Genomic DNA, 27827 nt, shown 5'->3' with positions numbered 1-27827 from the left:
TGATGGACACAGATTGATTCCGTATCTTGGCTATTATGAATAATGCCATTAATAGCAGTTCTTGCTAGGAAATGAGGTCAACTTGTAAATTAGAAATTTTTTTTCTTTATAGAGTATATGGTAAGCATGTTCCACATCCCATTGATCTGCTGGAGTCTTTAATCTGTCCTTAAACATTTTTAAATGTAATATATTTTCACATTTTGTATATTTTTCAATTGTATAAAATTTCTGTTCTCTGACTAAGCATTATCGCTCTTAATCCTTTTTTTCCCTTGCATTTACTACTAAGATAATGGCTAACGATTTAATTTTTAGAGACGGCACTTCTCCCAATAAAGCAAAGGGTTTTTGTTGCTGTTTGTGGGTTTTTAAACATTGCTTTACTAGTGCTCCAGTAGAGAAATAACCCAGCTAATATGCTGATGCTCAGTGGTCAGCTAGGCTCACTCACTAGCCAGCTATTTAGTTCTCTGCCTTCCTCACATTTGTGGTGAGCAAAATGACCAATGTCTTTAGTATCATGGACAAGGTGGTCCCTCACCAGGCTCCCTGTGGATCAAGTGGGAAGAACTGTGGATGTTAAACTTGTACACATTGTACAGAATGGAGGCTAAGTACACATCATGGAACTGGGATATATTGTAAGTTAATTCTTCTCTGAGATAGATAATCTTTGGAATAAAATGTGTTTGTCTACTTACCCCTTAGGACTCGATTACCAATCCTGCCCTACATCAGAAGACTGTGAAAATAATCCTGTGGATTCCTTTTGGAAAAGGGCATCCATCCAGGTAATGCTGGGATGATATCTGAGTGGTTGAGCGTGTGTGGGACCCATAGAGATGGAACACAGTGATTCAGAGTCTGGGCCCCAGGTCATCAATCAACTTCTCTGAGCCTCACTTTCCACTTTTACCACATCATGATTCATACTCTTTGCTATATAAAGTTGTGAGAATTTAAGGAAATAAAATGCTTAATGCAGTGCCTGGCACAGAGAAAACATTCCGTAAATGTTGACTATGCATGAGGCTTTTAATTAGTCATTATTATTTCCATTATGTCATGGTTATCGTTAGTATTTCAAAGCAATGATTTCGATTGCTACATAAAATGGGGCAACTCCTGCTTTATGAAAGACCCTAGTACACCTGAGATCAAGTTGTGGGGATCAGAAATGTCCACAAGACTAATATTAACGGGAGAGGAACTGATAGGAGATGGAGGATAAGCTGGAGACACAGAAATGGTCCCCTGAAGGTAGGTCTGTTTCCCAGAGAATGATGTCACCAGAATTGATGACAGCTATCAGTAGCTATAGCATGCCAGTGACTACAGAATTCTCTGTCATGAGAATCAGAATAAAGATTACAAATAAAGAGGGTTAAGTTCTTATTTCAGTGCCTGGCAAAGAGCTGTTGACTATTAAACATTAGCTAGGTTGACCAGGTGGATGTCAGGGCACTTCCACCCACCACCGTCAACCCCATTTCAGGGCTATCCATGTCTTTTTTGGTCTCATCTTCTATCCTAGATCCTCAGGTGTCCACTAGGTAGATTGTTAGTCAGGGTGAGAAGGACCTTGGCCAAATCCTCCATGGTGGCTGCAATTTGGAGCTAAGCAGAGAATCCCTCCCAGATAAAACATATTGTGTTTATTACTGTGCTCTGCTGCCTACCCCAAGAGAGCACCATTTGCTCCCACTACCCGTAGGTTTCATCTTGAGCACAGACTTCAGTCAGTTGGCAGCAGCTGCCAGAGCCCTTCATTGAGAACTGGGAGGCTACAGAGATGTCATCATCTGAAAGTGGGATCAAACAGTAACTCAGGGGAGATGTCAACATTACATGTAAAGGAACCATTTATTTTACCCAGTGGGTCTGCCAGACTTTCAAGTGTGTGCTGCAAACCACCACCTTATACTTCCTCCAATTCTATAATGGAAATCTAATACTAGTGGCCACAATTTTTTGAGCCCTTGGCATTTGCTGTGTAATCGAAGCATGAGGAGAATTAGTGTGGTATAGTGATGAGAAGCGGATTTGAACCTTAGCAGATAAGTATTCAATAAATGTTAGCAGTTATTATTTTAAATATTTTCATCTTTTTTTTTGAGACAGAGTCTCACTCTGTCGATCTCAGCTCACTGCAACCTCCGCCTCCTGGGTTCAAGTGATTCTTCTGCCTCAGTCTCCCGAGTAGCTAGAACTACAGGCGTGTGCCACCATGCCCAGCTAATTTTTGTATTTTTAGTAGAGATAGGGTTTCACCATATTGGCCAGGCTTGTCTCGAACTCCTGACCTCGTGATCTGCCCGCCTCAGCCTCCCAAAGTGCTGGGATTAAAGGCGTGAGCCACTGTGCCCGGCCAAATATTTTCATCTTTATGACAATTATATGAGGCAGAGACTTTTATCAGGTAATAACGTAATAAAATACCTTATTTTACAGATAATAAAGTAAGGTACAGAGAGGTCAAGAAGCTTGACCAGGGTTATGGAACTGACAAGTAGGGGAGCTAGGATTTGAAACCAGGCAGGCTGACTCGAGATCAGACTTTCAACCACAACGTTATACAGCCTCATTGCATCTGCATACTTTTTATTTTTATTTTTATTTATTTATTTATTTATTTTGAGACAGTGTCTCTCTGTGTCACCCAGGCTGGAGTGCAGTGGCACATTCTCAGCTCACCGCAACCTCCACCTCCCAGGTTCAAGCAATTCTCCCACATCAGCCTCCCGAGTAGCTGGGACTGCAGGTGCGTGTCACCACGCCCAGCTAATTTTTGCAGTTTTAGTTGAGACAGGTTTTTGCCATGTTAGCCAGGCTGGTCTCAAACTCCTGACCTCAGGTGATCTGCCCACCTCAGTCTCCCAAAATGCTGAGATTACAGGCATGAGCCACCGTGCCTGGCTCTGCACACATTTTTTAAAAAAATATTTTTTTTCTTTTTGTCATTGTAATAGCTGCTCATAATAGTGATTGACACATACAGAAAATATAAATTAATCACCCACATTCCTACCACCTAAAGGCAACCCATTTAGCATAGTGGTGACCAGGTATTGGAGTTTAAGAATTTAACTATGACTGTTAGCACTATTTGGAAGCAATCTGAGACATGGATAACATGGAGTATATTGTTTGATATTGAGTATCATTTTGCTAGGGAATGAACCCAGCCACCTATACATCAGTGCCACATATTTCACCTCTACACCTCCTTCATTCTACTATAAACATTTTATGAGGGAAATTACATGCTCCAGTAGTATTTTGAAGTGGAGATTTTGGAATTTCTGTAGACCTGTCGCTCCGTTGGGAATCCTAGACTTCGGCCCATGTATTTTTAACACAGTAAAGCTCATGCTCCTCCAACGACTGTTGCATTTTGCTTTGAAAGTAAGCACTTCCTATGCTATTGCAAATACTGTAGACTTTTACTAATGGCTGGTTAATATTTCAGACACTTAAGTATCACAGTTTACTTACTATCCCCTTGTTAAGTATTTGGTATTGGTTATAATATTTCAGTATTACAAAGAATGCTGCACCACACTTCTTTGTGCACAGTGCTCCTGGTAGTCCTTAGTGCTGTTTGCCAGATAATTTTGGCTTGTCTTCTGAGCCCACCGTTTGCACTTCCCTGCCTCATGAAATTATTTACATGTGACTTACACTGGCCAATCAGTTGTGAGCGGGAGTGATGTGTGTGACTTTTGGGTGGAAGCCTTTAAGAAGTGGTCCATGATTTGTCACTGTTTCCTCCTTTTCCTGGCAATCAGAGATTTTGCAGATGTGTCCCAGAATGAGGACACGTGCAACAAAACCCCAGTGGGCCTGTGATAAACATGTAGTGTGAGCATGATATATATCATTGTTGTTTTAAAGTCACTGCAGTTTCGAGGTTCTTTGCTAAGGGAGCATAACCTACTTTATTATAGCTGATAAGATACTGCATATTTTCTATTATCTTCTCGGGGTAGATTCCCAGACATGGATTACTGAGTCTATAAATTTTTTGACATTTCAAGGCAATTTGCTTTCCAAAATAAACCAATTTGCATTTCTACTAAGCCATATGAAATGCCACATTTATCATATCCTTGCCATTATTTAGAACTGACAAGTTGTAAAAATGCTCATTTCATAGCAGAAAAATGTCACGTCTTTATTTGCTAAAAATACTTGGTTCTTCTCATAGTATTCAAAGGATAGTTCTGGGGTGATCCACGTCATGCTGAATGGTTCAGAGCCAACAGGAGCCTATCCCATCAAAGGGTAAGACCACCAGCACATTCAAACACAACAGAGAATGCCAAAATATTTATTTAATTGTTTTAAACAGAGGCTAAAGAAAATTATCCTAGTCCCCATCTCATACTTGCTTCTGTAAATACAGGTAAAGCAAAACAGATGAATGACCTGGTGATCAGAGCCATGTCTATAGAGTTAAACCATTAACCGCTGATGAATACTGGAATAAAAAGTAAACTAAAAATAAAAGCTAAAGAAGAAAAACTTCTAAAAGCCTTTTATTTTTTAAAGAAGAGTAATGGTAAATTAACTAAAAACTGAAATGGAAAAAATATCATATTGCTTTAGGGCTTTAAGAAATGTTTCTCAGTTTTTTTGCAGATTATGAAATTCCAAACCTCCAGAAGGAAAAGATTACACGAATTGAGATCTGGGTTATGCATGAAATTGGGGGACCCAATGTGTAAGTTATGGTGATATTGATGATGATAATTGCACAAGTTTGTTTTCCTTGTATATGATATGATCAAGTTCATTTAACATTTTCAGTTTGGGGAAAATGACAGCCTTCTTTGTTTCTAACGGGGTTGGTAGAGAAAGACAGAAGCTTGACTTCCTGGGAATGCCACTAGCCAGTCCCAAGCCCAGAGAGAAAACCTCCTTTATCCGGGATATTCTTCTCAGCCAGCAAAGACAGTGTTCCTTTCTGAGTGACTTGGGTAGCTTTGGATGGGCGAGTTCCTTATGCATTTGTGAGGGTCTAAGCCATTTTCTCCTTCTGGTCATTTGAAATTCAAAAGCCCTCACCACTGGTTCTCAGAATTAACCTAAGGACTCTATAATTAAGATGTCATTCTCAGAGAACAACCAGCTCTTCAACTGGGTCTTGAATAACTGGTTAAGAAAACTTTTATGATCCACATTTTCTGGGAAGCCACATGAGTTTATATGTAAATGCAAACTTAAACTCATCCTTCTCAGCAGTGAAGGGCACTGCTGGCACAAACTCAAGATAAAAAAGTTAAATTGATTTGGTTTAAAGACAAGCCAACGAGGCCACAGCCTAAATGGACAGCCATGATGGAGCTTCAGAAGCAAGCTGGGGCCTTGTCCTTCAGAACAGTCCCTCCATGCGACATGGAGGAAGGTATTACCCCAAGGAGTGGAGGTCCCATTGAAAGTGTTTAGGAGAACCTCAGTGAATTCCCTGTGTCCGTGTCAGCCCCCAGGACTCTCTAAGACTCACCATATAAGGGGTAATTTTTCCCCTATCCCTTGGGCAATAGATTGTGATAAATTTGCAAACTACTTAATTATACCAAGATCTGCATTCCCCTTCTCAGAAGACAAATTATACTTATTTTTGCATGAAAAATGCATATCGTTGGTCTTATTTTTGTGAGAAGTTGCTCTGTCTAGAAGTTATACTTGCTTGTTGTTTTAATGTATCTGTCAGAGAAAGCACAAAACCTACCTCTAATGAGATAAGAGATTGCAATTCAATGTCATCTCAGCCCATCATTTCTGCTGTATGAGAGGTTACAAAAGGAGTCAGAGCACCTGGTAGTACATTTGAGCCACAGGGTGGAGGTGCAGGTCATGATCTAAGGAAGTAGGACTCTTGGCTCAGATTTTAGGGAAAACATATTAGCACCATAGTTAATAAAATTATAATGTATTAGGTATTATTATTGTTAAATAAGTAGATTTTAGCTGCTCTTGTCACACAAAAAAAGTAACTATGTGAGATGATAGATGGTTAATCTGCTTTACTACAATAACTAATTTACTATCTATATGTATCTAATGACATCATGCTGTACACCTCAAATATACAAAATAAAACTTATTTAAAAAATAAAACTCATAAGCAAAGAGCTAAAAACAGCATGGCTAACACCTGATTGTGTTTAGCATGGTTTGGGCTGCCTTTATTCAAATAAACAGTTTATAGTTATTTATTTATTTATTTTTTGAGACAGAGTTTCGCTCTTGTTTCCCAGGCTGGAGTGCAGTGGCGAGATCTCAGCTCACTGCTACCTCTGCCTCCCAAGTGCAAGTGATTCTCCTGACTCAACCTCCTGAGTGCTGGGATTACAGGTGTCCACTAGCACGTCCAGCTGATTTTTTGTATTTTTAGTAGAGGCAAGGTTTCACCATGTTGGCCAGGCTTGTCTCGAATTCCTGACCTCAGGTGATCCACCTACCTCAGCCTCCCAAAGTGCTAGGATTATGGAGGGTGAACCACCATGCCCGGCCTTTATAGTTATTTTAATAACACATTCACTTATCTCTGTGTCCAGTTGTCCTGCAGCCTAAATGTCATTGCTTACCGAAAAAAAAATTTCTACGTAGTGAGCCTGGCCCAGAGTAAGGCATTGTCTCAGGTATTGGCAAAGTTCTAAAAAATGATGTTATTCAACACTGTGCTTTCTTCATTCCTGTAATGCCTGGAATTCCACTTCTGTAAAAATTTCCAGTTGCTCATTTCCTCCCTGTATACTCCCACTCTATTAATTTTATGGTAGTGAGGCTGTTTACCATCCCATTTCATGTAAAGTCAGGGTCCTGTTTGTAATATATCGTGCCTAATAACCACAGTTGGTGGTGGTGTGTGTCTGCCTCTGTTTGCATCTGTAAATTCTCCCTGCTTGATTATGACCATTACTGAAAGTGGGTAAGAATCACTGTTGGAAACACATGAAAAAATGCTCATCATCACTCGCCATCAGAGAAATGCAAATCAAAACCACAATGAGATACCATCTCACACCAGTTAGAATGGCAATCATTAAAAAAATCAGGAAACAACAGGTGCTGGAGAGGATGTGGAGAAATAGGAACACTTTTACACTGTTGGTGGGACTGTAAACTAGTTCAGCCGTCGTGGAAAACAATGTGGAGATTCCTCAAGGATCTAGAACTAGAAATACCATTTGACCCAGTCATCCCATTACTGGGTATATACCCAAAGGATTATAAATCATGCTGCTATAAAGACACATGCACACGTATGTCTATTGCAGCACTATTCACAATAGCAAAGACTTGGAATCAATCCAAATGTCCATCAGTGACAGATTGGATTAAGAAAATGTGGCACATATACACCATGGAATACTATGCAGCCAAAAAAAAAAAAAAAAAAAAGAATGAGTTTGTGTCCTTTGTAGGGACATGGATGCAGCTGGAAACCATCATTCTCAGCAAACTATTGCAAGAACAGAAAAATCCAAACACCGCATGTTCTCACTCATAGGTGGGAATTGAACAATGAGATCACTTGGACACAGGAAGGGGAACATCACACACTGGGGCCTATTGTGGGGAAGGGGGAGTGGGGAGGGATAGCATTAGGAGATATACCTAATGTAAATGACGAGATAATGGGTGCAGCACAGCAACATGGCACATGTGTACATATGTAACAAACCTGCACGTTGTGCACATGTACCCTAGAACTTAAAGTATAATAATAATAATAATAATAAACACACACACACACACAATCACTGTTGGTACGAGTGTGGGAAATTGCCACTCTCATACTTTATCAGGGTGTAATTTGGCCATTCATATAAAAGCCTTAAACTGGATTCAAATCTTTGATGCCAGAAAACCTACTTTCAGGAATTTATGCCAACGGAACAAATAATTAATAATGTGTATGAAAATGAAGTTCCAGTCAGTGACTGTCTGGGCTGGTGGCATGGGAGGTAAGAATTTACCAAGACAGCTGTAGGTAAAGAAAGACAGATTTATTAGAGAAAGTATGAAAATATGTCACAAGGGTGCAACTGGCAGGTCAGCAAGAGACAAGCTGACTGCAGGGAGACAAAAGCTTACTGGGAATTTTATAGAATGGTGCTTGTGCTGTGTGCTGAAGAGCACTTGTGCAGTTCTGACAACACCAAGGTTGCAGTGAGCTAACTTGCCTTTTTCTATCAGCTGAGCGTCTGGTGATAGGTGGCCTTGGGAAGGTTGTGAGTTATTTGTGCAGGAAGCCTCTGTGCCCTGGACCATGAAGAAGGTAGACTTATAGCTTATCTGCTTTGTTTTTTTGCTTTCCCCTGCTCCTGCCAGCCTGACTCCGTTTTCCTAATTAGGACTCCACACCAACAAAGTTTGTTGTAGTGTAAATGGCATTGAAATAAAAGAATAGACCTAGATCTTCAACAAGAGAGGATGGGTTCTATGAGTGTTGGTCTGTTTATGTAAGGGAGACCATGCCGGAGCTAAAAATAATGGCAGAGAAGTGTGTGTGTTTGTGTGTGTGCGTGTGCAGACAGGACCTAAAATAGACTACTAAACACATTGGATAGCAGAGACCCATTGCCGTATTTTAAAAATCTTGCAGAAATAAATATATTTTAAAAGTCTAGACCTATATACACCAAAATGTTAACAGCAGCTATCTCTAGGGGTGTGAGATTTGGGGTAATTTTTAAAAATTTTTGTTTATTTGCATTTTCTAATATTTTTAAATTTGTATGTTTTGGTGGTTACTTAAAATTTCAAATGAATATACTGTAGTGTAGGGTGAACACATTGGCAGGTAGCAATGTGCTGAGCCCCTGGAGCGCATTGCAGATATGTGTCACTGTCTGGGGACAGACTACACAGGTGGCTGACACCACGTGCATGCACTGGCCCTGGCTTTCCCAGTGCTCCCGGCTGCCCAGCTTCAGGTCTGGTGCTGGGGTCTTCAGAGCATCATCTCCTGGGTCCTGCCAGTTTACCAGAAGCAGCCCTTTTTAAACCAGAGACATTCCTCTTTTCTTTCTGAGAGGAGAATATCCAGGAGCACATGGTCAAAAGAAATTATGATTAACCCAGAAACAACTTCCGCTTCCACCTCTTATTTACTTACTTTTTAATTATATATTTTTATGTTTTAGGGAATCCTGCGGGGAAGGCACCATGAAAGTTCTGGAAAAGAGGCTGAAGGACATGGGGTTCCAGTACAGCTGTATTACTGATTACCGGTAGGTGGCCTATATATCAATGTGTACTTGTAGAGGCGGTGTGTGATTTTGGAGGAGGTGGGCTGCCAAAAAGGTATTGCTGGTTCTCAGCTCTGAAGGCCATGGGGTGGTGCCTTCTGGGTGGCCTCTTAGTGTGGAGGCAAGGAGCACCTTCTGGCCTGGGTTTGGCCAGGGCCCCACCTACTGCTGTCCAGAGTCCATCTTCATGGCATTTAAAGGACACACAGAGCAGCACTTTCTTATTTGCTCATGCCCAGTTCTCTCCTCACTGTGCTTACTGTGCAGTGAGACACGGGAGGACAGGGACTGATGAGGTTCCTATGTGTTTGGATCTCTTGGGATCCTTGTGCATGACAGGTGCTAAGGTGGGAGTTTGAGATATTTACAGACACATCTTTACCACAGACCAATAGGAAAATAATAGTAACTACCACTTGGTGAGCACCTATGGGCCAGACCCTTTATACACTTATAATCAGATATCATTTATGGGCCTTCTTGCTTGTAATTAAAAAAAAAAAAACTTGGCTCAAGCCCTAAGGTAGTTGCAAGCCATCTCTGGACTCAAATCCCTGCCTCTCACCCTCTCTGCCTCAGCCCCCAAGACTGTGGACCTGCTGATTCTGCAAGGGGCTGGAATCCAACACTGCAAAAGCTGAGTGGCTTTCTTGAACATTTCTGAGTGTTGCAGGGTAGAAATGATGTCAGTGGTCTTCTCTTGTTGCCCAACACCCTTGATTATCCTGCTTCTCTGCCACTCTCTGCCTTCCCAGCAGCCCCATGGACTGGATCATTCTCCCAGCTGAGCAAAGCATCCTAAACATGTAAACCACTCCCTCCCATTCCATGCCTCCTCAAGACAAGGAGCCCCTCAAGGCTGTTCTGTTACCTGTACCTTTTACTCATATATTATTGCCAATGCCCTCAAAAGTTAGATGTTGTTTATCACCCCCTCTTAAAAACAAAACAAGGGAAATGTCCTTTTCTGGAAATATAATCTATGTACAGAAAAATATACAAAACATGAGTACACAGGTGGATGAAGCTTCCCCCATTTAGCGCATACCTGCAGCCAGCCCTCAGACCAATAAACAGAACATAACCAGCATCCCTAGAAGCTCCCATTGGCCTTTCTTAGTCACCAACCCCATGGTAACCACTCTCCAGATTCATAATGTCGTTTGTTAGTTTTATCTGTCTTTAAGCTTTAAACTCAGTGACAGAGTTGAGTTTTGAACCCAGCTTTGCATGGCCTTAAAGCATGCTCTTTCCCTAATGCTACCAAGCTCTTCCTTCCTTAATCAAAGCTCCAGTAGTAAATTTTAAAAAATATTCAATTCTTGGCTGAGCGCAGTGGCTCATACCTGTAATCCCAGCACTTTGGAAGACCAAGGTGGGCAGATAATGAGGTCAGGAATTTGAGGCCAGCCTGGCCAATATGATGAAACCCCGTCTCTACTAAAAATACAAAAATTAGCTGGGCGTGGTGGTGGGTGCCTGTAATCCCAGATACTCAGGAGGCTGAGGCAGGACAATCACTTGAACCCAGAAGGTGGAGGTTGCAGTGAGCCGAGATCATACCATTGCACTCCAGCCTGGGTGACAAGAACAAGACTCCATCTCAAAAAATCAAAAGAATTCAATTCTTACTCCAAAACAGCTCAATAGCCAAGCACAGTGGCATGCACCCGTAGTTCCAGCTACTTGGGAGTCTGAGGTGGGAGGATTGCTTGAGCCCAGGAGTTCAAGGGAACAGTGAGCTATGATGGGGCCACTACACTCTAGCCTAGGTGACAGAGCAAGACCTGGTCTCAAAATAAAACAAAGCAAACCCTCTGCCATCAACCCCTCAATACCAAACCAAACAAAGCAAAAAAACAAGCTCAATGATGGAGAAAAATGTAGCTAAAATTTTTGCATTCACAACCACTTTGCTTTGTTTTTATGTCATTGGGCTGAGCTGTAATAGCCGGGCCAGAGCCCAAGTCTCCTTCCCCCTTACAGCTACCCTGGGTCTGGACTTATGTCCTTCCTCTCCATTGGTGTCCCACCTCAGTCAGCCTCAGGGCTCTTCTCTTCGAAGCCTGACTCAGTAAAGAAATGAGGAAGCTCCCATTTCTTTACTGCCCATAAGTTGTTTCTGTGTTAGTGTCAGGAGCAGAGAGGATATAATAAAATGTATAACATGGGAAAGTGACAAGGGTTAACATAACAAATCCAACTCCGACCCAGATGTGAGAACCTCCTGCCCCTCACAATTCAGGTGGCACTGCCTTCTGCCCCACATCAGTTGAAGGTTCTCCCTGAGGTGCTTGCCCATTTTGGAGGGGGCTTATCTTTTCATAGCCTCCCTTACTTCCTGGTTGGTTTCTGCCAGCACTGTGTTGAATTAGATTCAGTTAAATTCCTTGCCTGTTTTTGGACATACACAATGACAGATAATTACTCTTATTAAAAATATGTGCATCAGGTAGACATTAATGAAAGGTAGCTGAGTCAAGGACAGAAGACATGGCTTGCCATAGAGAGAACAGTATCACGTTCCTGTTCTTCCATAGTCCCTTGCAGTGGTCCTGCCACAGAGATCCTGTCTAGGCTTGTCTCCTACCTAACTCCCCATGTGCCACCAAGACCTGGCTCCTGTCTTCATTGCTGCTTCCCTTCCCCACCCTTGGTGCCTTGGAACTTCACATCTTCTCCCTCTACTGTGTACAGAAAGTTAGCGTTCCTCTCTGATGCCTGAGCACTGACCATCACCCATGTGGTTCAAGTCCACCCTTCTGCCCAAAGTACTTATCAGGTCGTACTGTAATGTCATATGTGCATATAGAAGTGGTTAGAAGCTCGGACCCTGGAGTCAGCCTGCATAATTCAAGTTCAGCCCTTCAACTTGCTGCTGTGAGAACTTGGGCAGGTTCCTGTGGTCAGCTTTCTCAATTGTAAATTGGAGAAGATAAAGCACCTATTCCATTTGGTTGTTATGAGGATTAAATGACATGATCCTCACAAAAGATATAATCAAATGTCTTGGTACATAGTAAATGCTTGATAAATGCTGGCTAATATTTTTATTTATTTTATTTTTTCTAGACACAGGGCCTCACTCTGTTTTCCAGGCTGGAGTGCAGTGGTGCAATCATAGTTCACTGCAGCCTTGAACTCCTGGGCCTCCCGCCTCAGCCTCCTGAGTAGCCGAGACTATAGGCATGAGCCTCTGCACCCAGAAAATTTTTAGACATTTTTTTTTTTTTTTTTTTTGTAGAGCCAGCGTCTCGCCATGCTGCCCAGGCTGGTCTCAAACTCCTGGTCTCAAGCAGTCCTCCTGCCTCAACCTCCCAAAGCGCTGGGATTACAGGCATAAGCCACCGTGCTGGGCCACTAATATTTTTAGAGGAAATAGTTTGTGTATTCTTTGAGGTCAGAGAATACTATATCTCCAGGACTTTTCAGGCAAGCCATAAATGTTTGATGGACGAAAGTTATTTAAATAATCCCTTAAATATTATTTTCTTTCTGTAGACCAGTGAAGCTCTTACAGTGTGTGGACCACAGCACCCATCCTGACTGTGCCTTACATTCGTAAGTAAATGTCTTAACTCAGGTCGTTCTTTCCCAAGATAACCATCTCCTTTCAGAAGTTTTCAGTTCACAAACATGAACATATTATCAAACGCAGATGTTAAGTGTGCTCATTTGGTTCTGGTTTGGCGTTATTTTTATTTATATGTATCTGTCTTAGTTTTTGTACAAAAAGCAATCACGCTACACATAACGTCCTGCTGTGAGCTTTCTTCACTTGCCGGTGTAATGCGGCCATCCTTTGAAGTTTGTTCATACTTTCTGTCCCAGTCTGCTAGTGGCTGTAGAGCAATCTGTAGGATGGTCACACCACCTTTTATGTAATCCCTTCTGAGTCATGGGCTGGCTTGTTTGTATGTTGTTGTAGTAGTTTTTTTAAGCTATTATAAACAATACTGAAATATAATCCTTGATTATATGCTTTAAGCTGTTGTGCAAGTATTTGTGTAGGATAGATTCCCAGAAATGGAACTGCTGGGTCAAAGAATGTGTGTATTTTAAATTTTGGTGTGTTCTGCAAAATTCTGATGTGTTTCAGAAAGGCTGTGCCAGGATACACTCCCACCACCAGTCTATGCTGGGAGTGCCCCTTCTCCACTCCTCCACACTATGCATTTTCTACATCCATATCTGTGTCTGTGCCTGTACCTATAACCATATCACTTTAGCCAATCTTAGGGGTAAAACATAGCGCATTATTGTCATTTCAGTTTGTGTTGGCCGGGAGATTTCTGATCCCTCCACTTGAATTCTCTTATGAAATCTATTTACTAACATCATGTTTATCCTGCCAATCCACCTCAGGTGTGCTTTCCTCTATGAGACTTTCCTCATTCTCCACGTGGATTGAGGAACTCTCTTCTCTTTGCTCCCAAGGACTTTGTGCACAATCTGATGACAGCGCTTTACTTTTCCTAGCCCTGCTGTCGTTCATTCTGTACCATCTGCCTGCCTCACTCTGCCTTCCTCTTTGTGTTTCTCTTAGTATTTTTCATTAGAGTTGCACATAGTGGGTGCACCATCAATGCCTGCAAGATCCATTCGTCCATCTACAAGAGGAAAGAACTAATCAGAGTGCACAGCAACTATATGCTAGGCATTTGCTGTGTGCACTACATAAAATACTATGTCTATCTGAATAACTAGTAAGTTTAAGAGAGTCAGGCTGGGCATGGTGGCTCATGCCTGTAATCCCAGCACTTTGGGAGGCTGAGGCAGGTGGATCACCTGAGGTCAGGAGTTCGAGACCGGCCTGACCAACATGGTGAAACCCCATCTCTACTAAATACACAACATTAGCCGGGAGTGGTGGTGCATGCCTGTAATCCCAGCTACTTGGGAGGCTGAGGCACGGGAATCACTTGAACCCAGTAGGCGGAGGTTGCAGTGAGCCGAGATTGCACGAGTGCACTCCAGCCTGGTCAACAAGTGTGAAACTCCATCTCAAAAAATAAAATGAAATGAAATGAAATAAAATAAAATAAAATAAATAAGATAGAGAAAGAGAGAGAGAGAAAGAGATAAAGCACATGCCCTGGTGAGCTGGCTTGTCATCACCATATAGTTCTTTTTCTCTTCTTCATTTAGTAATAGACCCCTTGAATTTTAGATGGGTTCATGGCTATCAAGAATAACTATCCTAGCCTCCCTACCCACTGTGGCCAAGTGACATGTGCAATTTCTGGGTTTAGCACTTGAAAGGAAGGGGCATACATTCCCTTTCTCCTTTTATGCTGGCTGGTATATGGGCCCACAAGACATGGAGGTGAGCTGTCTTCAACTGGGCGTGGCAGAGCAACACAGCAAAAGGAAGCCGGGTGCCTCTGTACCATGGCGTCACTCTACCAGCCCTGGAGAGTTACTGAGAGAGAAATAAACGTCTATCTTCTCTAAGCCACTGTCATTTAGACAGAAGCCAGACTTTCATTTGATCCGGTGTGGGTAGGTTCATATTCTCCCTTCAGAAGCAAAGAAACTCTGGCTCAGAGAAGTTAATGAAGGACTCACCCAAGACCACCCAGCTAGTGCAGGCAGAACCAGGATCTGAAGGAGTCTGAGAACTGTCAAAATTCACTCTGGCAGATTTCTTGCTCTTTGGGCCAGAAATTAGGACAACAGACCCATCATCTCCAGCATGTATTCTAGGAGCCAACATCCCAGGGTTCGGTGATGGATTTAAGTCCTCTCCTCATGCTCTAATGCTATTCGTTCCCTGCGAATCTCTCGTTTCCGAGTCCTCTCACAGTAGATAAAGAACAGCCTGTGAACCTGGGTCTCTCACAGGAGATAAAGAATAGCCTGTGAACCTGGGTCTCTCACAGGAGATGAAGAACAGCCTGTGAACCTGGGTCTCTCACAGGAGATAAAGAACAGCCTGTGAACCTGGGTCCTTCCTTTCCTCACCTGAAAATGAAGTCCACCCTCACATCGCTGCTGCTCAAAAACCTTCAAAGTTCCCTACTACCAAGTTCAGACTTCTGGTCCCATCTTACAGGTTCATCATACTCTTTCCAGACACGTCACCCACTGCTTCTCACCTGGAACTTTTATTTCAAGGCTAGTTTTGATCCACTTCCCGTAAGATATTACACGCTTTCTTGCTCATCAGCCTGTGGAAACACCGTTTTGGCAGCAGTAAGCACTCTGCTCTTACTGAGTTAGTCAGATGATCTGAAATTGTCAGTTTTCTTATCTACAAAGCCTCCGTAAGGTTACTCTGATCCCTGATCTCAATATTTAAAATTATAACCTCCATCTCACAACTGTGGCTCTTCAAAACCCTCATATGACTATATGTTTTTCTTTTTTATAGTGTTTATCTTCTGACTGACCTACTGGTGAAATTCATTCTTTTTTTTTTGTTATTTTTATTTTTATTTTTTATTTTTTGAGACAAGGTCTCTCTCTGTCACCCAGGCTGTAGTGCAGTGCACAATTACGGCTCACTGCAGCCTTGACCTCCTGGGCTCACGTGATCCTCCCATCTCAGCCTCCCAAATAGCTGGGGAAACAGGCACTCACCACTATGCCCAGCTAACTTAAGTTTGTGTTTTTTTGTTTTTTTGTTTTTTGGTTTTTTTTTTGTAGAGATGAGGTCTCACTATATTACCCATGCTGGGAAGTTCATTCTTTAGCGCCTCCCACCTGTTAGAACATGAGCTCCAGGAAGTCAGGGACTTTGACCTGTTTTGTTCACTGTTGATGGTATTCTAAGGACCTAAAACAGAGCTTGCAACCTAGTAGACACTTAGGAATGAATGAATGCACGCATAGATGAATGAATGAGTGAATGATTGGATTCTACCCTGGAAAGGCATAGATTTAAGAAGAACGACGTTCAAAGGTGCTAGGCAACCAAAAGGCATGACGAATGCTCTACAACAGCTTCAGAGAAGTGCCCAGTGGCTGCATATGCAGAAGTTCTACATTTTGATTGCAAGAAAAACAATCCTTCTGTGGGTCACTTATGTGGAAAAGGGGGGAATAAAGTTGTTGCAAAGATTTAGTGGTATAGACTTTCTAAGGAACCTGCAACCTCGTAAGGCTTGGATAGGGAAGTGTCCGTGGTGTTAGAATTTCTTAGGATTGTATGGGTTTACTCTTTGTCTCATTAATAAGACTATCAACCTATACAGAAACAGACCATGTAAAATTCCTTGTTGTAAAACCCATTGCACCTTACACCACCATTCCTGAAATGGGCAAATGGTGCCATCCTAGCACCAGTGCCTTGGGTTAGCTCCCCTGCTGCAGGAAGTATAAGGAGAACAAGGGCAGCTCTTCTCACTTTTCCTTGGTATTTCTTTTTTCTTTTTTTTTCTGAGACGGAGTCTCACTCTGTCGCCCAGGCTGGAGTGCAGTGGCGTAATCTCGGCTCACTGCAACCTCCACCTCCTGGGTTCAAGCAATTCCCCTGCCTCAGCCTCCCAAGTTTTCCTCAGTATTTCTGAGCACTTTGCAGTGTCAGGCTTCCAGCTGGCACTCTGGAGTGATCATCTCATTTTACTCCAACCACGTTCCTGGAAGGAGGACAGTTTGATTGTCAGCAATGATGCTGGTTCAGAGAGATTAAGCGGTCACTCAGTGTAACTCAGAGGCAGAAGCAAAACCGACGTTTGTCTGTGTGTAAAGTTCTCATTCTTCCTACCACACCACACTGCCTTAAAATGTCTCTGGGGCTCACACCACAGCAGGTAGGTAAGGGGTTTGCAGTTCCTGACCTGTTCTTTCCTATGTGTGGGCATTCTTCCAGTGACTGTTGGTAGACATTTTTTGACAATTCTGCCTGATTCCTTTGAATGTCAAGGATAAAACTCTCTTTCACTCTGCCAAGTTTTTCTCCAACTTTCATCACCCTGGCAGGAATTTTACCAATCTCTTTTTTAAACATTCTAGTGGTGAATATTCATAGATAATTTACAAAAGAGAAACCACAAATAGCAAATGTACAAAATTATTTAATTGCTCTAATAATAATGGAATACAAATTCAGCAAGGTGTCATTTTCACCTAAACTTTTTTGACATACATTAAAACATAGCAGAAAAGTGTTTTAGAGATGTTATTCAAGCTTGATGTCACTGTAAATTGATAAAGTGCTTTCGGAAAACAATTTGACAATATGCGTCAAGAATTAGAAAAGTATCACAGTCTTCGACCTAGGTCAGACTTTCGGGTACTTTTGGTGCCCTATTCTAAAGAAGTGATTCAAAATGCGCATACAGCTTATAAGCTCAAATATGTTCGCCAGAGCATTCTTTATAATACTGAAATATTGGGAACTAGGCCCAAATATCCACTGACAAGTAAATGGTTACATCAAAGGGTACACTTACTGGAGGGAGTAGAATGTAGCTCTTAAAGACAATGGTAGGATAATCATACGGCAAGCAGAAGACCACATGAATAATCTAAGAGGAAACCTTAGATTATAAGGTCAATAAGCGCCAACCTTAGCGCTTATAGATTATAATATTGGCCAAAAATTCAGTAGACTTTTAATCTGCAGGATTGGTGATGATATGAGAAAACAGACATATAGTATTGGAGTGAGGACTCAGTGTGGCACTGAGGGCCAAGGGCAAACATCAGATCTCTTAACTTGGCCAGAAGTCTCTGTCCTAAATGCCCCAGGCCGCAGAGACAGGACTACTCATCTCTACTTGTTTAGGAATAGTGGGGTAAAGGGCTTTTAATCTGAAAAGGTTTCAAATGAAATAAACAACTGTTAATGTAAATCCACCCATTTTATTAATAGTTTTGTGGTAAATTTAGGGACAATCTGTATGTTTTGGTATTTAATTATTGGCAATATTTTAGATAATGTAGCATATAAGAACAGCTGTTGGATGAAACCTGTGATGCCAGTATATGGGTTACTATTAAGTAACTAATTCTTTTTCTTTTTCCTTTTTTTTTTTTTTTTGGGAGACAGGTTCTCACTCTGTCATCCAGGCATGGAGTGCAGTGGTGTGATCATGGCTTATTGTAGTCTCAATCTTGTGGGTTCAAGTGATCCCCCTGCCTCTCAAGTGGCTGAGACTAGAGGCCCATGCCACCACTAATGGAAATTTTTCTTTTCTTTTTTCTTTCCTTCTTTCCTTCCTTCCTTCCTTTCTTCCTTCCTTCCTTCTTTCCTTCCTTCCTTTCTTCCTTTTTTGATGGAGTCTCGCTCTGTCACCCAGGCTAGAGTTCAGTGACTTGATCTTGGCTCATCACTGCAGCCTCCACCTCCCGGGCTCAAGTGATTCTCCTGCCACAGCCTGCTGAGTAGCTGGGACTACAAGTATGAGCCACCACGCCTGGCTGACTTTTGTATTTTTAGTGGAGATGAGGTTTTACCATGTTGGCCAGGCTGGTCTCAAACTCCTGACTTTAGGTGATCCTCCTGTCTTGGACTCCCAAAGTGCTGGGATTATAGGTGTGAACCACCATGCCCAGCCAAGTAACTGATTTTAGGCTTGGGACTTTTAGTAGGAAGTTATAAGAGAATTTTACTAAGTTTTGAACCAGTAGTGGAATTTGTAAAATAATTAAGATTAAATTTTATACATTTATTAGGTTTACTACAATCAAATAAGAGAAAGTTTGAGAAAGTTTGGCTAATTTAAAGTCATTTAAAAATTTTTTAAAAAGATGTAATGTTTTAATACTTAAGTCGAAAATAACCTGAAGCCTTGCCCAGTGGCTCATGCCTGTAACCCTAGCACTTTCGGAGGTCAATGTGGGAGGATCACTTGAGCCCAGGCATTCAAGACCAGCCTAGGCAACATGGCGAGACCCCGCCTCTACAAGCAAACAAACAAAAAATTAGCTGGGTATGTTGGTGTGCACCTATGGTCCCAGCTACTCAGGAGTCTGAGGCAGGAGGATTCTCTAAACCCAGGAGGGTCAATGCTTCAGTGAGCTGTAGTCACGCCACTGCATTCCAGCCTGGGTGACAGAATGAGACCCTTTCTCAAAGAATAATAATAATAATAATAATTTAACCTGAAATAACTTGAGTTTAAAACATCACGTGAATTAAGTAACTGTGACACATCCTTAAGAGTGATTGTCAGGGTTCACTAGGTTTTTAAATAGTACAGTGTGATTTGTAAATTAAATAAAAGAGCATGGGAAAATTAAGCTTTTGAGTGTATAAATGTAATAACAAGAATTAATTTTAAAAATCAAAGTAACTGCAAACAGTGCAGTTACCCCTCAAGTATAGTCTCACATTGACAAGAAAAGCTTTTTAAGTTACAAAGTGACAAATCAATGCACAGAATATGAACCCAGACATGTAAAGCAGAAGAAAGCAAAACAGCATATTTCTATTTGTGCATGATAATGGATGTAAGTGATAGAAATAGGTCTGAGAAAGTAAACTCCAAGCTGCTAACTGTGGGTTCCTTCTAGACAAAGGAATAGGAACTGGCAAAAGATGAAGGGAGACTGTCATTAGTGTATTTAATTATGTGTCATTTTATTTTTTTAAAAAGTAAAGAAAAATGTACCCTTATGTTAATTAGTTAATTATTTGAAAGCAAAAGTCATTTTAAATTTTGAGTGAATCAAGTCTGGGACTTTAATTGCATCACAGGTGCAATTGTACAAAATGTCCGGTAGGTGGAGCCCTAATACAAACCTGTGGGTGAGATTTTAGCAAAAAAGAAAGGAGGACCAGCATTCAAATGGAGTCAGGAATTTTTAAGGACAGGGCCGCTAGTCCAGAGCCATGGGATATATTTCCAAGCCAACGTTAGATGGTTTCATAATTTTAAAAATTCATCTTTTAGTTAGTTTAAAAGAATTCAGTAATTTCTGTTTTTACAAACCCAGTGGTCAGATGCTGTTTACTATGAATAGGGTCCATATTTTGGGCGGGCCCTCTGTTGATGTCTTTGTGTCAGGACACTTAAACTCTGATAATGTAGCCATCGGTAGGGAACCTGGCTAACACTGTGTTCTATCCATACAATAAAAATTCATCCACAAGGAAGAATGAATTAACTCCCTGTGTACCAATATGGAAGTATGTTCAAGATATGATGCAACACACGTTGTAGATTCCATTTGTGCTTAGATAAAAGGATATCTAAAGACGTTTAAGGATAACTTGCAGGGCAGCAGCAGGTCCTGTTGTCTAGAGAAGGTTTTTGCTCAGGAAACAATGTCTTGAGGTGGTATTTCAATGACATGTGTGCTTAGGATTTCAGAAATAGGAATTAGTTCTATTAAGCAGGTTTAGCATGCATGTGTGCATTGCATTCCTGGAAAGAGAACTCAAACTGTCAAAGTTGGTTTTCTATGGAAAATGCAAATGGAGAGACTAAGAGACTTTTACTTTCCACTTTATAACTTCCTATATACTATGTAAATTTCTCCACGGTGTGCACAAGTTGCTTTTTTTTTCTTTTTTTTTCTTTTTTTTTTTTGCTGGTAGCAGTATAATTTATTCAAATGTGCCTTAATATAGGTGCTAGGGCTTGCCTATGGTGCTCTTGATGTATAAGGCCAGGACATTCTGCCAGTTTTTCTGCCAGTTTTTCTTGAGCAATGTCACCAAGAAGTTGACAGGCAGGTGAATGTTACACACAAGCTCATTGTCTATCTTTTTCACGTGGCCAGCAGCCACAGCCAGACATAACACCTTCTTCATTTGGAACTTGATTGTGGACTTCATCTCATCCACTTTGGCCACCATGTTTTTATTGTGTGTGAGCAGGGAGGGGACATTTCCTGCCTTATTTAGGCCTGGGCCGAGAATTCGTGGGATGTGCTTGATCAGAGACTCTGAGGCCAAAAATGCATCATACTCTTGGCCAGCTTCTTGACCAGTTTTCTATTCTTGTTGAGTTTTCTCAGTACCTTGTTTTCCATGTGGGGGATATCCACAGCCTTCGCCTTGTCACAGTGCTGCTGGTTACTCAGGACACACACGGAGAACTTGGGGCGGGGAGTGGACTTAAGCCTGACAGTGCCCGCGAATCACTTGTCCTTCTGGGGAGTCATAGTTCTTCAAGCTGATCTGCAACTCCACCGTCTCCAGAAACTTGGGGTCCTTGCGCTGGTTCCGGTGCAGGACTTCCCGCACCGCCTCCTACAGGGTGTCACGGGAGACTGCTGCTCCTGGCTTCTCCCTCCACGCTAACCAGAAAAGAGACTAATACTGCACATATATTTTTGAGTGTAGATTCCATACACCAATACTGACACTTTCTCTGTTTCCTTGTTAATTTGCAGGGCAGCAGCCACTACTCAAAGAAAAGCCCCAAGTCTTTATGCAGAACAAAGTGCGGTTCTTATCATTCCCCTCCTTCTGGTGCTGGCTTCCGGGACTCAACTGTAACTGGGAACTGTGTTGCTCTAACCCTCCTCCAGTCCTGCAGCCTCCCCTTGCAATCATCATTCCTGTTCTGTGTATACCAAATGATTCTGTTGTCTAAAGAAGCTCTTTGCTGGGACAACGATGTCCTGAAATGGTATTTCAATGAGGCATATGTGCAGGATTTCAGAAATAAGAAATTAGTTCTATTTAGCAGGTTAAAAAATGCTGCATTAGAATTAAAGCAAGTTATTTTCTTACTTTTATAATGACACAAAGCACTGGGAGTCAGACTGCTTGTATATTATCAAACATTTTTAGAGAATTCTAATAAAGCTATATTTTACATCATCTATATTTTCCTGTATCTCCAGCAGCACGCACACTACATGCTTGTTGATCACTTAAGACATGTGTACTATATAAATGTATGCATATATATTTTGTCTGTAAAGATTTCATTTATTTGGTATAAAGATGTTCAGTTACTGGTTCCTTTTTGTTTTGAGAGACAGAGTTTCACTCCTTTGCCCAGGCTGGAGTGAAGTGGTGAGATCTCAGCTCACTGCAACCTCCGCTTCCAGGATTCAAGCGATTCTCCTGCCTCAGCCTCCTGAGTAGCTGGGATTGCAGGTGACTGCCACCTTGCCCAGCTAATTTTTGTATTTTTAGTAGAGACGGGGTTTCACCATGTTGGCCAGGCCAGTCTCAAACTCCTGATCTCAGGTGATCTACCTGTCTCAGCCTCCCAAAGTGCTAGGATTACAGGCGTGAGCCATCACACCCAGCCATAATAGTTACTTATAATGAGGGAAAAACCCAAAATGTCCAGTAATATTTACATATTTACTGAAACTGTTTGGAACTTGTATTAGTTTGTTCTTGCATTGCTATAAAGAACTACCTGAGACTGGGTAATTTACAAAAAAAATTAAAAAGAGGTTTAATTGACTCACAGTTCTGTGTCCGGAATTGGTTCCTTCTGGTGGGTTCTTGGTCTCGCTGACTTCAAGAATGAAGCCGTGGACCTTCGTGGTAGTGTTACAGCTCTTAAAGATGGTGTGTCTGGAGTTTGTTCCTTCAGATGTGCCCGGAGTTTCTTCCTTCTGATGGGTTCGTGGTCTGGCTGACTTTAAGAATGAAGCTGTGGACCTTTGCAGTGAGTGTTACAGCTCTTAAAGGTGGTGCGGACCCAAAGAGTGAGCAGCAGCAAGATTTATTGTAAAGAGCAAAAGAATACAACTTCCACACTGTGGCAGGGGACCCAAGTGGGTTGCCACTGCTGGCTCTGTGGCCAGCTTTTATGCCTTTATTTGGCCCCATCCACATACTGCTGATTGGCCCATTTTACAGAGCACTGATTGGTCCATTTTACAGAGTGCTGATTGGTCCGTTTTACAGAGTGATGATTGGTGTATTTACAATCCTTTAGCTAGACACAGAGTGCTGATTGGTGCGTTTTTACAGAGTGCTGATTGGTACCTTTACAATCCTTTAGCTAGACACAGAGCACTGATTGGTGTGTTTTTACAGAGTGCTGATTAGTGCATTTACAATCCTTTAGCTAGACAGAAAAGTTCTCCAAGTCCGCACTCGACCCAGGAAGTCCAGCTGTCTTCACCTCTCACTTCCACAGGCTTACAGGAAGCATGGCTGGGGAGGCCTCAGGAAACTTTTGATCACTGTGGAAGGCAAAAGGGAAGCAGGCATGTCTTACATGGCCAGAGAAGGAGGAAGGGAGTGAAGGGGGAGGTGCTACATGCTTTCAAACAACCAGATCTTGTAAGAACTCTGTCATGAGACAGCACTAGGGGGATGGTGCTAAACCATCAGAAACCACCTACATGATCCAATCACCTCCCACCAGGCCTCACCTTCAACAATTCAATATGAAATTTAGGTGGGGATACAGAGCCAAACCATATCAGAACCATTTACATGGGTTTTAATATATTTGTAGAATGGAGTATCATTCAACAAGTAAAAGCCATGTTTACCAATTCAAATGTCCTTCAAATGGTGAATGAATAAACTAACTGGTAAATCTATACCATGGAATACTACTCAGCAATAAAGGTATACCTTGATATATGCAGCAATATGGATGAAACTAAAATGTGAGAGCTGCCACACCAAAAGGCTACCAACTATATGATTCTATTTATATGAGATCCTCGAAAAGGTGGAACTGTAGGAGCGGAGGGCAGACCAGTGATTGTGGGGGTTGAGGATGATTAGGACTAGAGGGAGGTGCTGACTGCAAACTGACACTGAGAGAAAAATTTGGGGAGCGATGGAACTGCTCTGTGTCTTGATTGTGGTGGTGACTGCATGAATCCATGTGTTTGTCAACACTCATGGACCTGTATATGAAAAAGAGTAAATTTTATTTTATGTAAGCTAAAAAGAAATGTTTTCAAAGAACATTTAATCACATAGGAAAATGTGTAAGAGATAAAATATAAAACTTTATTGTATGATGCAAATGTCTAAAGTATGATACAAATTTAATATATTATGAATGTGTGTGCAGATGATATACATATATTATAAATGAACAACACAAAAGAAAATAAACCAAAAGGCCAAGCAGTTTTCTCCAAACGGTGGTCTTATTTTATTTCTGACTTTTGATATTTTTGTGTTTTCCAAATTTTCTCCAATGAGTATGTGTTGCTTTTATTATCAGAAAAAGAGAAACACACACACACACACACAGACACACACATCATATGTGTAGTAATTTGACCCAACATAAAACATTTCCAGAAGGGAAAAACAAAACCAAAAGCTCATCACAGACACTTCTGTGACCTCTTTACTGCTTGTTTGACCTAAAGCAAGTGTGGGTCGTTAGGCTTGAAAGCTGATGATTCTAATTCTGATGCCCCAGGGCCAGCAAGTGGCAGAGGAGCTCCTTACCTTCCTGTAGGGTGCTATAGATCTCTGTAGAAAAAACGACCATGCAGCCCCTGGTGACCCCAGGCAGCAGCAGGACATCTCTCCAGGCCCACAGCTCGGAATGCCAAGCTCTCTCTTCCTTACCCTGCCACCCCCGTCTCTGGTGAGATCCTCCTGGCAGTGTCGTTACTCAATTTTTGTGGACACTTGACCAAATATTCACTATAAAACTAGAAAAACACACAGCTTTATGGTTATTGCATGTATATAGATATATATTAGGTTGGTGCAAAAATAATTGTGGTTTTTGCCATTAAAAGTAGGGGCAAAAACTTGAGGTCAGGAGTTTGAGACCAGCCTGGACAACATAGTGAAACCCTGTCTCCACCAAAAATACAAAAATTAGCTGGGTGTGTTGGTGTGCGCCTGCCCAACTACTTGGGAGGCTAAGGCAGGAAAATTGCTTGAACCCGGAAGATGGAGGTTGCAGTGAGCCGAGATCGCGCCAGAGCACTCCAGCTTGGATGACAGAGTGAGAATTTCTCTCTCAAAAAAATAAACAAACAAACAAAAAAAACCCTGCTATTTGAAAAACAAAAAAGCCTGATATTACTTTTAATGGCAAAAACTGCAGTTACTTGCACCAACCTAATAGAGAAAACACAGTATATTTAAAACTCAACCTTGTGAATATCTGGAGATCCTCTCAGACATTGCATTGGACCGACTTCAGTCTCTTTCGTTTGAAATCACACAATGGCTTTTTAACTTGTTTCCTGTGCCTTCTGCCTCTTTCTCTTCCGACTTTTCATCTCCCATCATTACCCCCACTTTGTGGGGTCTACACACAGGTCTGCCCTGCCCCATGGTGCTCAATCCAGGGGTTGTCCCTGCATTGCAGGAGGGGCCAGGCTACTTGACCGTCACCATCGGTCACCTTCGTCATGACCACAGCAAGCATTCACTGAGTTATACTTGTCATGCCTTCCAGTTTCCATGACCAGCATACTCCAAAGCACCTGGCAGAACAGTGGATTCCTTCCTCCGTGGGATGCTATGGGGCCAGGTTTTGGTAGCATTACCGAAACACCAGGGTTTTTTCTAGGTCCTGCTGCTCACTGCACCGAAAGCAAGTCACTGAGATGAGCATTGCCAGAGAAGAATGCTGCAGCCAAGAAGAAGGGAAGATCAGTCTCAAAATTGTCTCCTCGACCAGTCGACTAAACTTAGGGGTTTATATAACAGGAAGGAAATGTAACTATATGTGAGAAAACAGGAATGAGGGAGGGGTAAGGAAGAGACGCTGCTAAATAGGAATCATGATTGATGAAGGGTCTGGCATCTAATTGTGTGGATGTGGTGGTCTGGTGAGTTTTGGTTCCTTGATACTAACTGGGTGGCCTAAGGGTCAGTTTCCTGAGGAAGGAATTCAGATAAGACAAATGTAAGTTTCAGCCTTTAAGATGAGAGGGTCAATTTTCATGTTTATCCAAAAAACAGTAGACATCTCTTCTCTGGGCTAGCTGGGCTGGTTTCAGTCGGACACTGCCACAGGGAGCAGGCAGGAGCGGGAACCAGGCCACACTCAGAAGGGTTAAGGAAAGAGACTATGGGAAGGGAGACTGCAGAGAAATGAAATCCATGAAAATCTGGCATGTGGTAGAATGTTCATTTGGTGTAGCCACTGGTGTGTGTTGTAAAAGTGGTATCAGCGTCTTACAGAAGGTGTGCTCAGCTGGGCTCCTCTAACCAAGTTGCTTGGTGCTCTACCCAGACATGCTCTCTACTCTCTCCCTCCTCAGGGTCTTTGAATATGTTGGTCTATCTGTGTTGATTTTCCTTCCTGCCCTGTCTCTCATCTGGCAGACACTAAGACATACCTTAAACATCACCTCCTCCCTGGATCCTTCTGTTGACCTCTCTCCCTGCAAAAAAGCAAATAATTCCCTAATAGGGCCCATCTCCATGGTGTCAGCATTATTTGGGTCCTTGCCTGACTTCACCCTGGGACTGTGGCTTCTTTGTAGACTCACCCATCTTTGCAGCCCTAGCCTAGCCCTGCCTGGATGAAGTAGACCTTCCACGTGTGAATAAACTAAATTTAATAGAGGAAAACACAGGGTGGGGGATTATTTAGCTTTCTTCTGTTGGAGGAGGCCAGGGAGGGTACAAGGGAAGATTAATAGCATGGTGTGGCATGCTTTCCTGTATTTATGCCATACTTCCATAAAACACTTGAAGTGTGTGATATTGCTAAGGTGTGTGAGGGGAGCAGTGAGGGAAGATGACAAGCAGCATAAGACTTTTGGGTACTCAGAGAAAGAGAAAAAGACCCAACCAACCAACTTCCAATTCATAATTCATGGTTTGTCTCAGGACCGTCTGGCTCCTCAGGCCAATGGGAGCCCCAGCCAAGGGGTGTCTCTTAGGCCAAGCTTGGAGAACACAGTGTCTGCTGCCTTCATGTTGCCTGGGTTACCAGGGGACTTAGCCACTCACAGCACAGTGACCTGCGACTCAATTACAGAAATGCCATTTTGAGTTCCACAGGAAAAAATAAGGCTTTATTTTTAAAAACTAAACATAACTTCACTTTTTCCTGAATATAAGATTAATAATGGTTGCTTACTTGAAAAAGTCTACACAACACAGAAAAATTAGGAAGAAGGCAATAAATCTCATCTGTCATACCACATGCAGAGTATCAGACATTTTTCTATGTGTTTTTATGCTCATATTTATATTTTTAGACCTAAGAGGCTATGTGGGACATTAGGAGTGCAGCCCAGAGCAGAGCCATTCAACTGCCAGTTCTAGCCTTTGTACAAGGTAAATCACAAGTTTCAAACATATCATTGCCTCCTGACTGGTCTCTCTGCTTCTGCTTGGTTTCTCCTTCAGCCTAACTTCCACAATGCTGCCAGAGCAATGTCCTACGCTAGGGTCCTGAGTGCATTGCCCGCTTGCTCAAAATCAGCAATGGTTTCCTACCCTTGGCAAGATAGATTTCAAATTTTACAATCTGCTATTCAAGAAGCCAGGCCCAGTGGCTCATGCCTATAATTCCAGCACTTTGGGAGGCCAAGGTGGGTGGATCACTTGAGGTCAGGAGCCCTGGACAACATGGTGAAACCCTGTCTTTACTAAAAATACAAAAATTAGCTGGGCGTGGTGGCACGTGCATGTAATCCCAGGTACTCTAAAGGTTGAGGCAGGAGAATCGCTTGAACCGGGGAGGCGGAGGTTGCAGTGAGCCAAGATTGCTTCACTGCATTCCAGCCTGGGTGATA

At 42.1% G+C, this 27827-nt stretch overlaps 1 protein-coding gene and 1 pseudogene across 1 annotated transcript in view; one reads left to right on the top strand and one right to left on the bottom strand.

The window, feature by feature from the left end:
* The window catches only part of BST1 (bone marrow stromal cell antigen 1), a 32263-nt gene extending 9670 nt beyond the window's left edge, over window positions 1-22593 (top strand). The window contains exons 4-9 of the mRNA XM_008017848.3: window positions 712-794; window positions 4211-4287; window positions 4634-4726; window positions 9162-9248; window positions 12768-12827; window positions 21555-22593. Of these exons, the coding sequence (XP_008016039.1) occupies window positions 712-794; window positions 4211-4287; window positions 4634-4726; window positions 9162-9248; window positions 12768-12827; window positions 21555-21660 (506 nt within the window). The 3' untranslated portion in view covers window positions 21661-22593. The remainder of the gene's footprint in view (window positions 1-711; window positions 795-4210; window positions 4288-4633; window positions 4727-9161; window positions 9249-12767; window positions 12828-21554) is intronic.
* LOC119627742 (large ribosomal subunit protein uL1-like) lies at window positions 20702-21462 on the bottom strand (annotated as a pseudogene).
* Window positions 22594-27827: the final 5234 nt, after the last annotated feature.

Source organism: Chlorocebus sabaeus, chromosome 27 (genome assembly GCF_047675955.1).
Source record: "Chlorocebus sabaeus isolate Y175 chromosome 27, mChlSab1.0.hap1, whole genome shotgun sequence".
Lineage (NCBI taxonomy): Eukaryota > Metazoa > Chordata > Mammalia > Primates > Cercopithecidae > Chlorocebus > Chlorocebus sabaeus.
The sequence above is the reverse complement of the archived record's forward strand: the minus strand, read 5'-3'. Positions and strand labels throughout refer to the sequence as shown.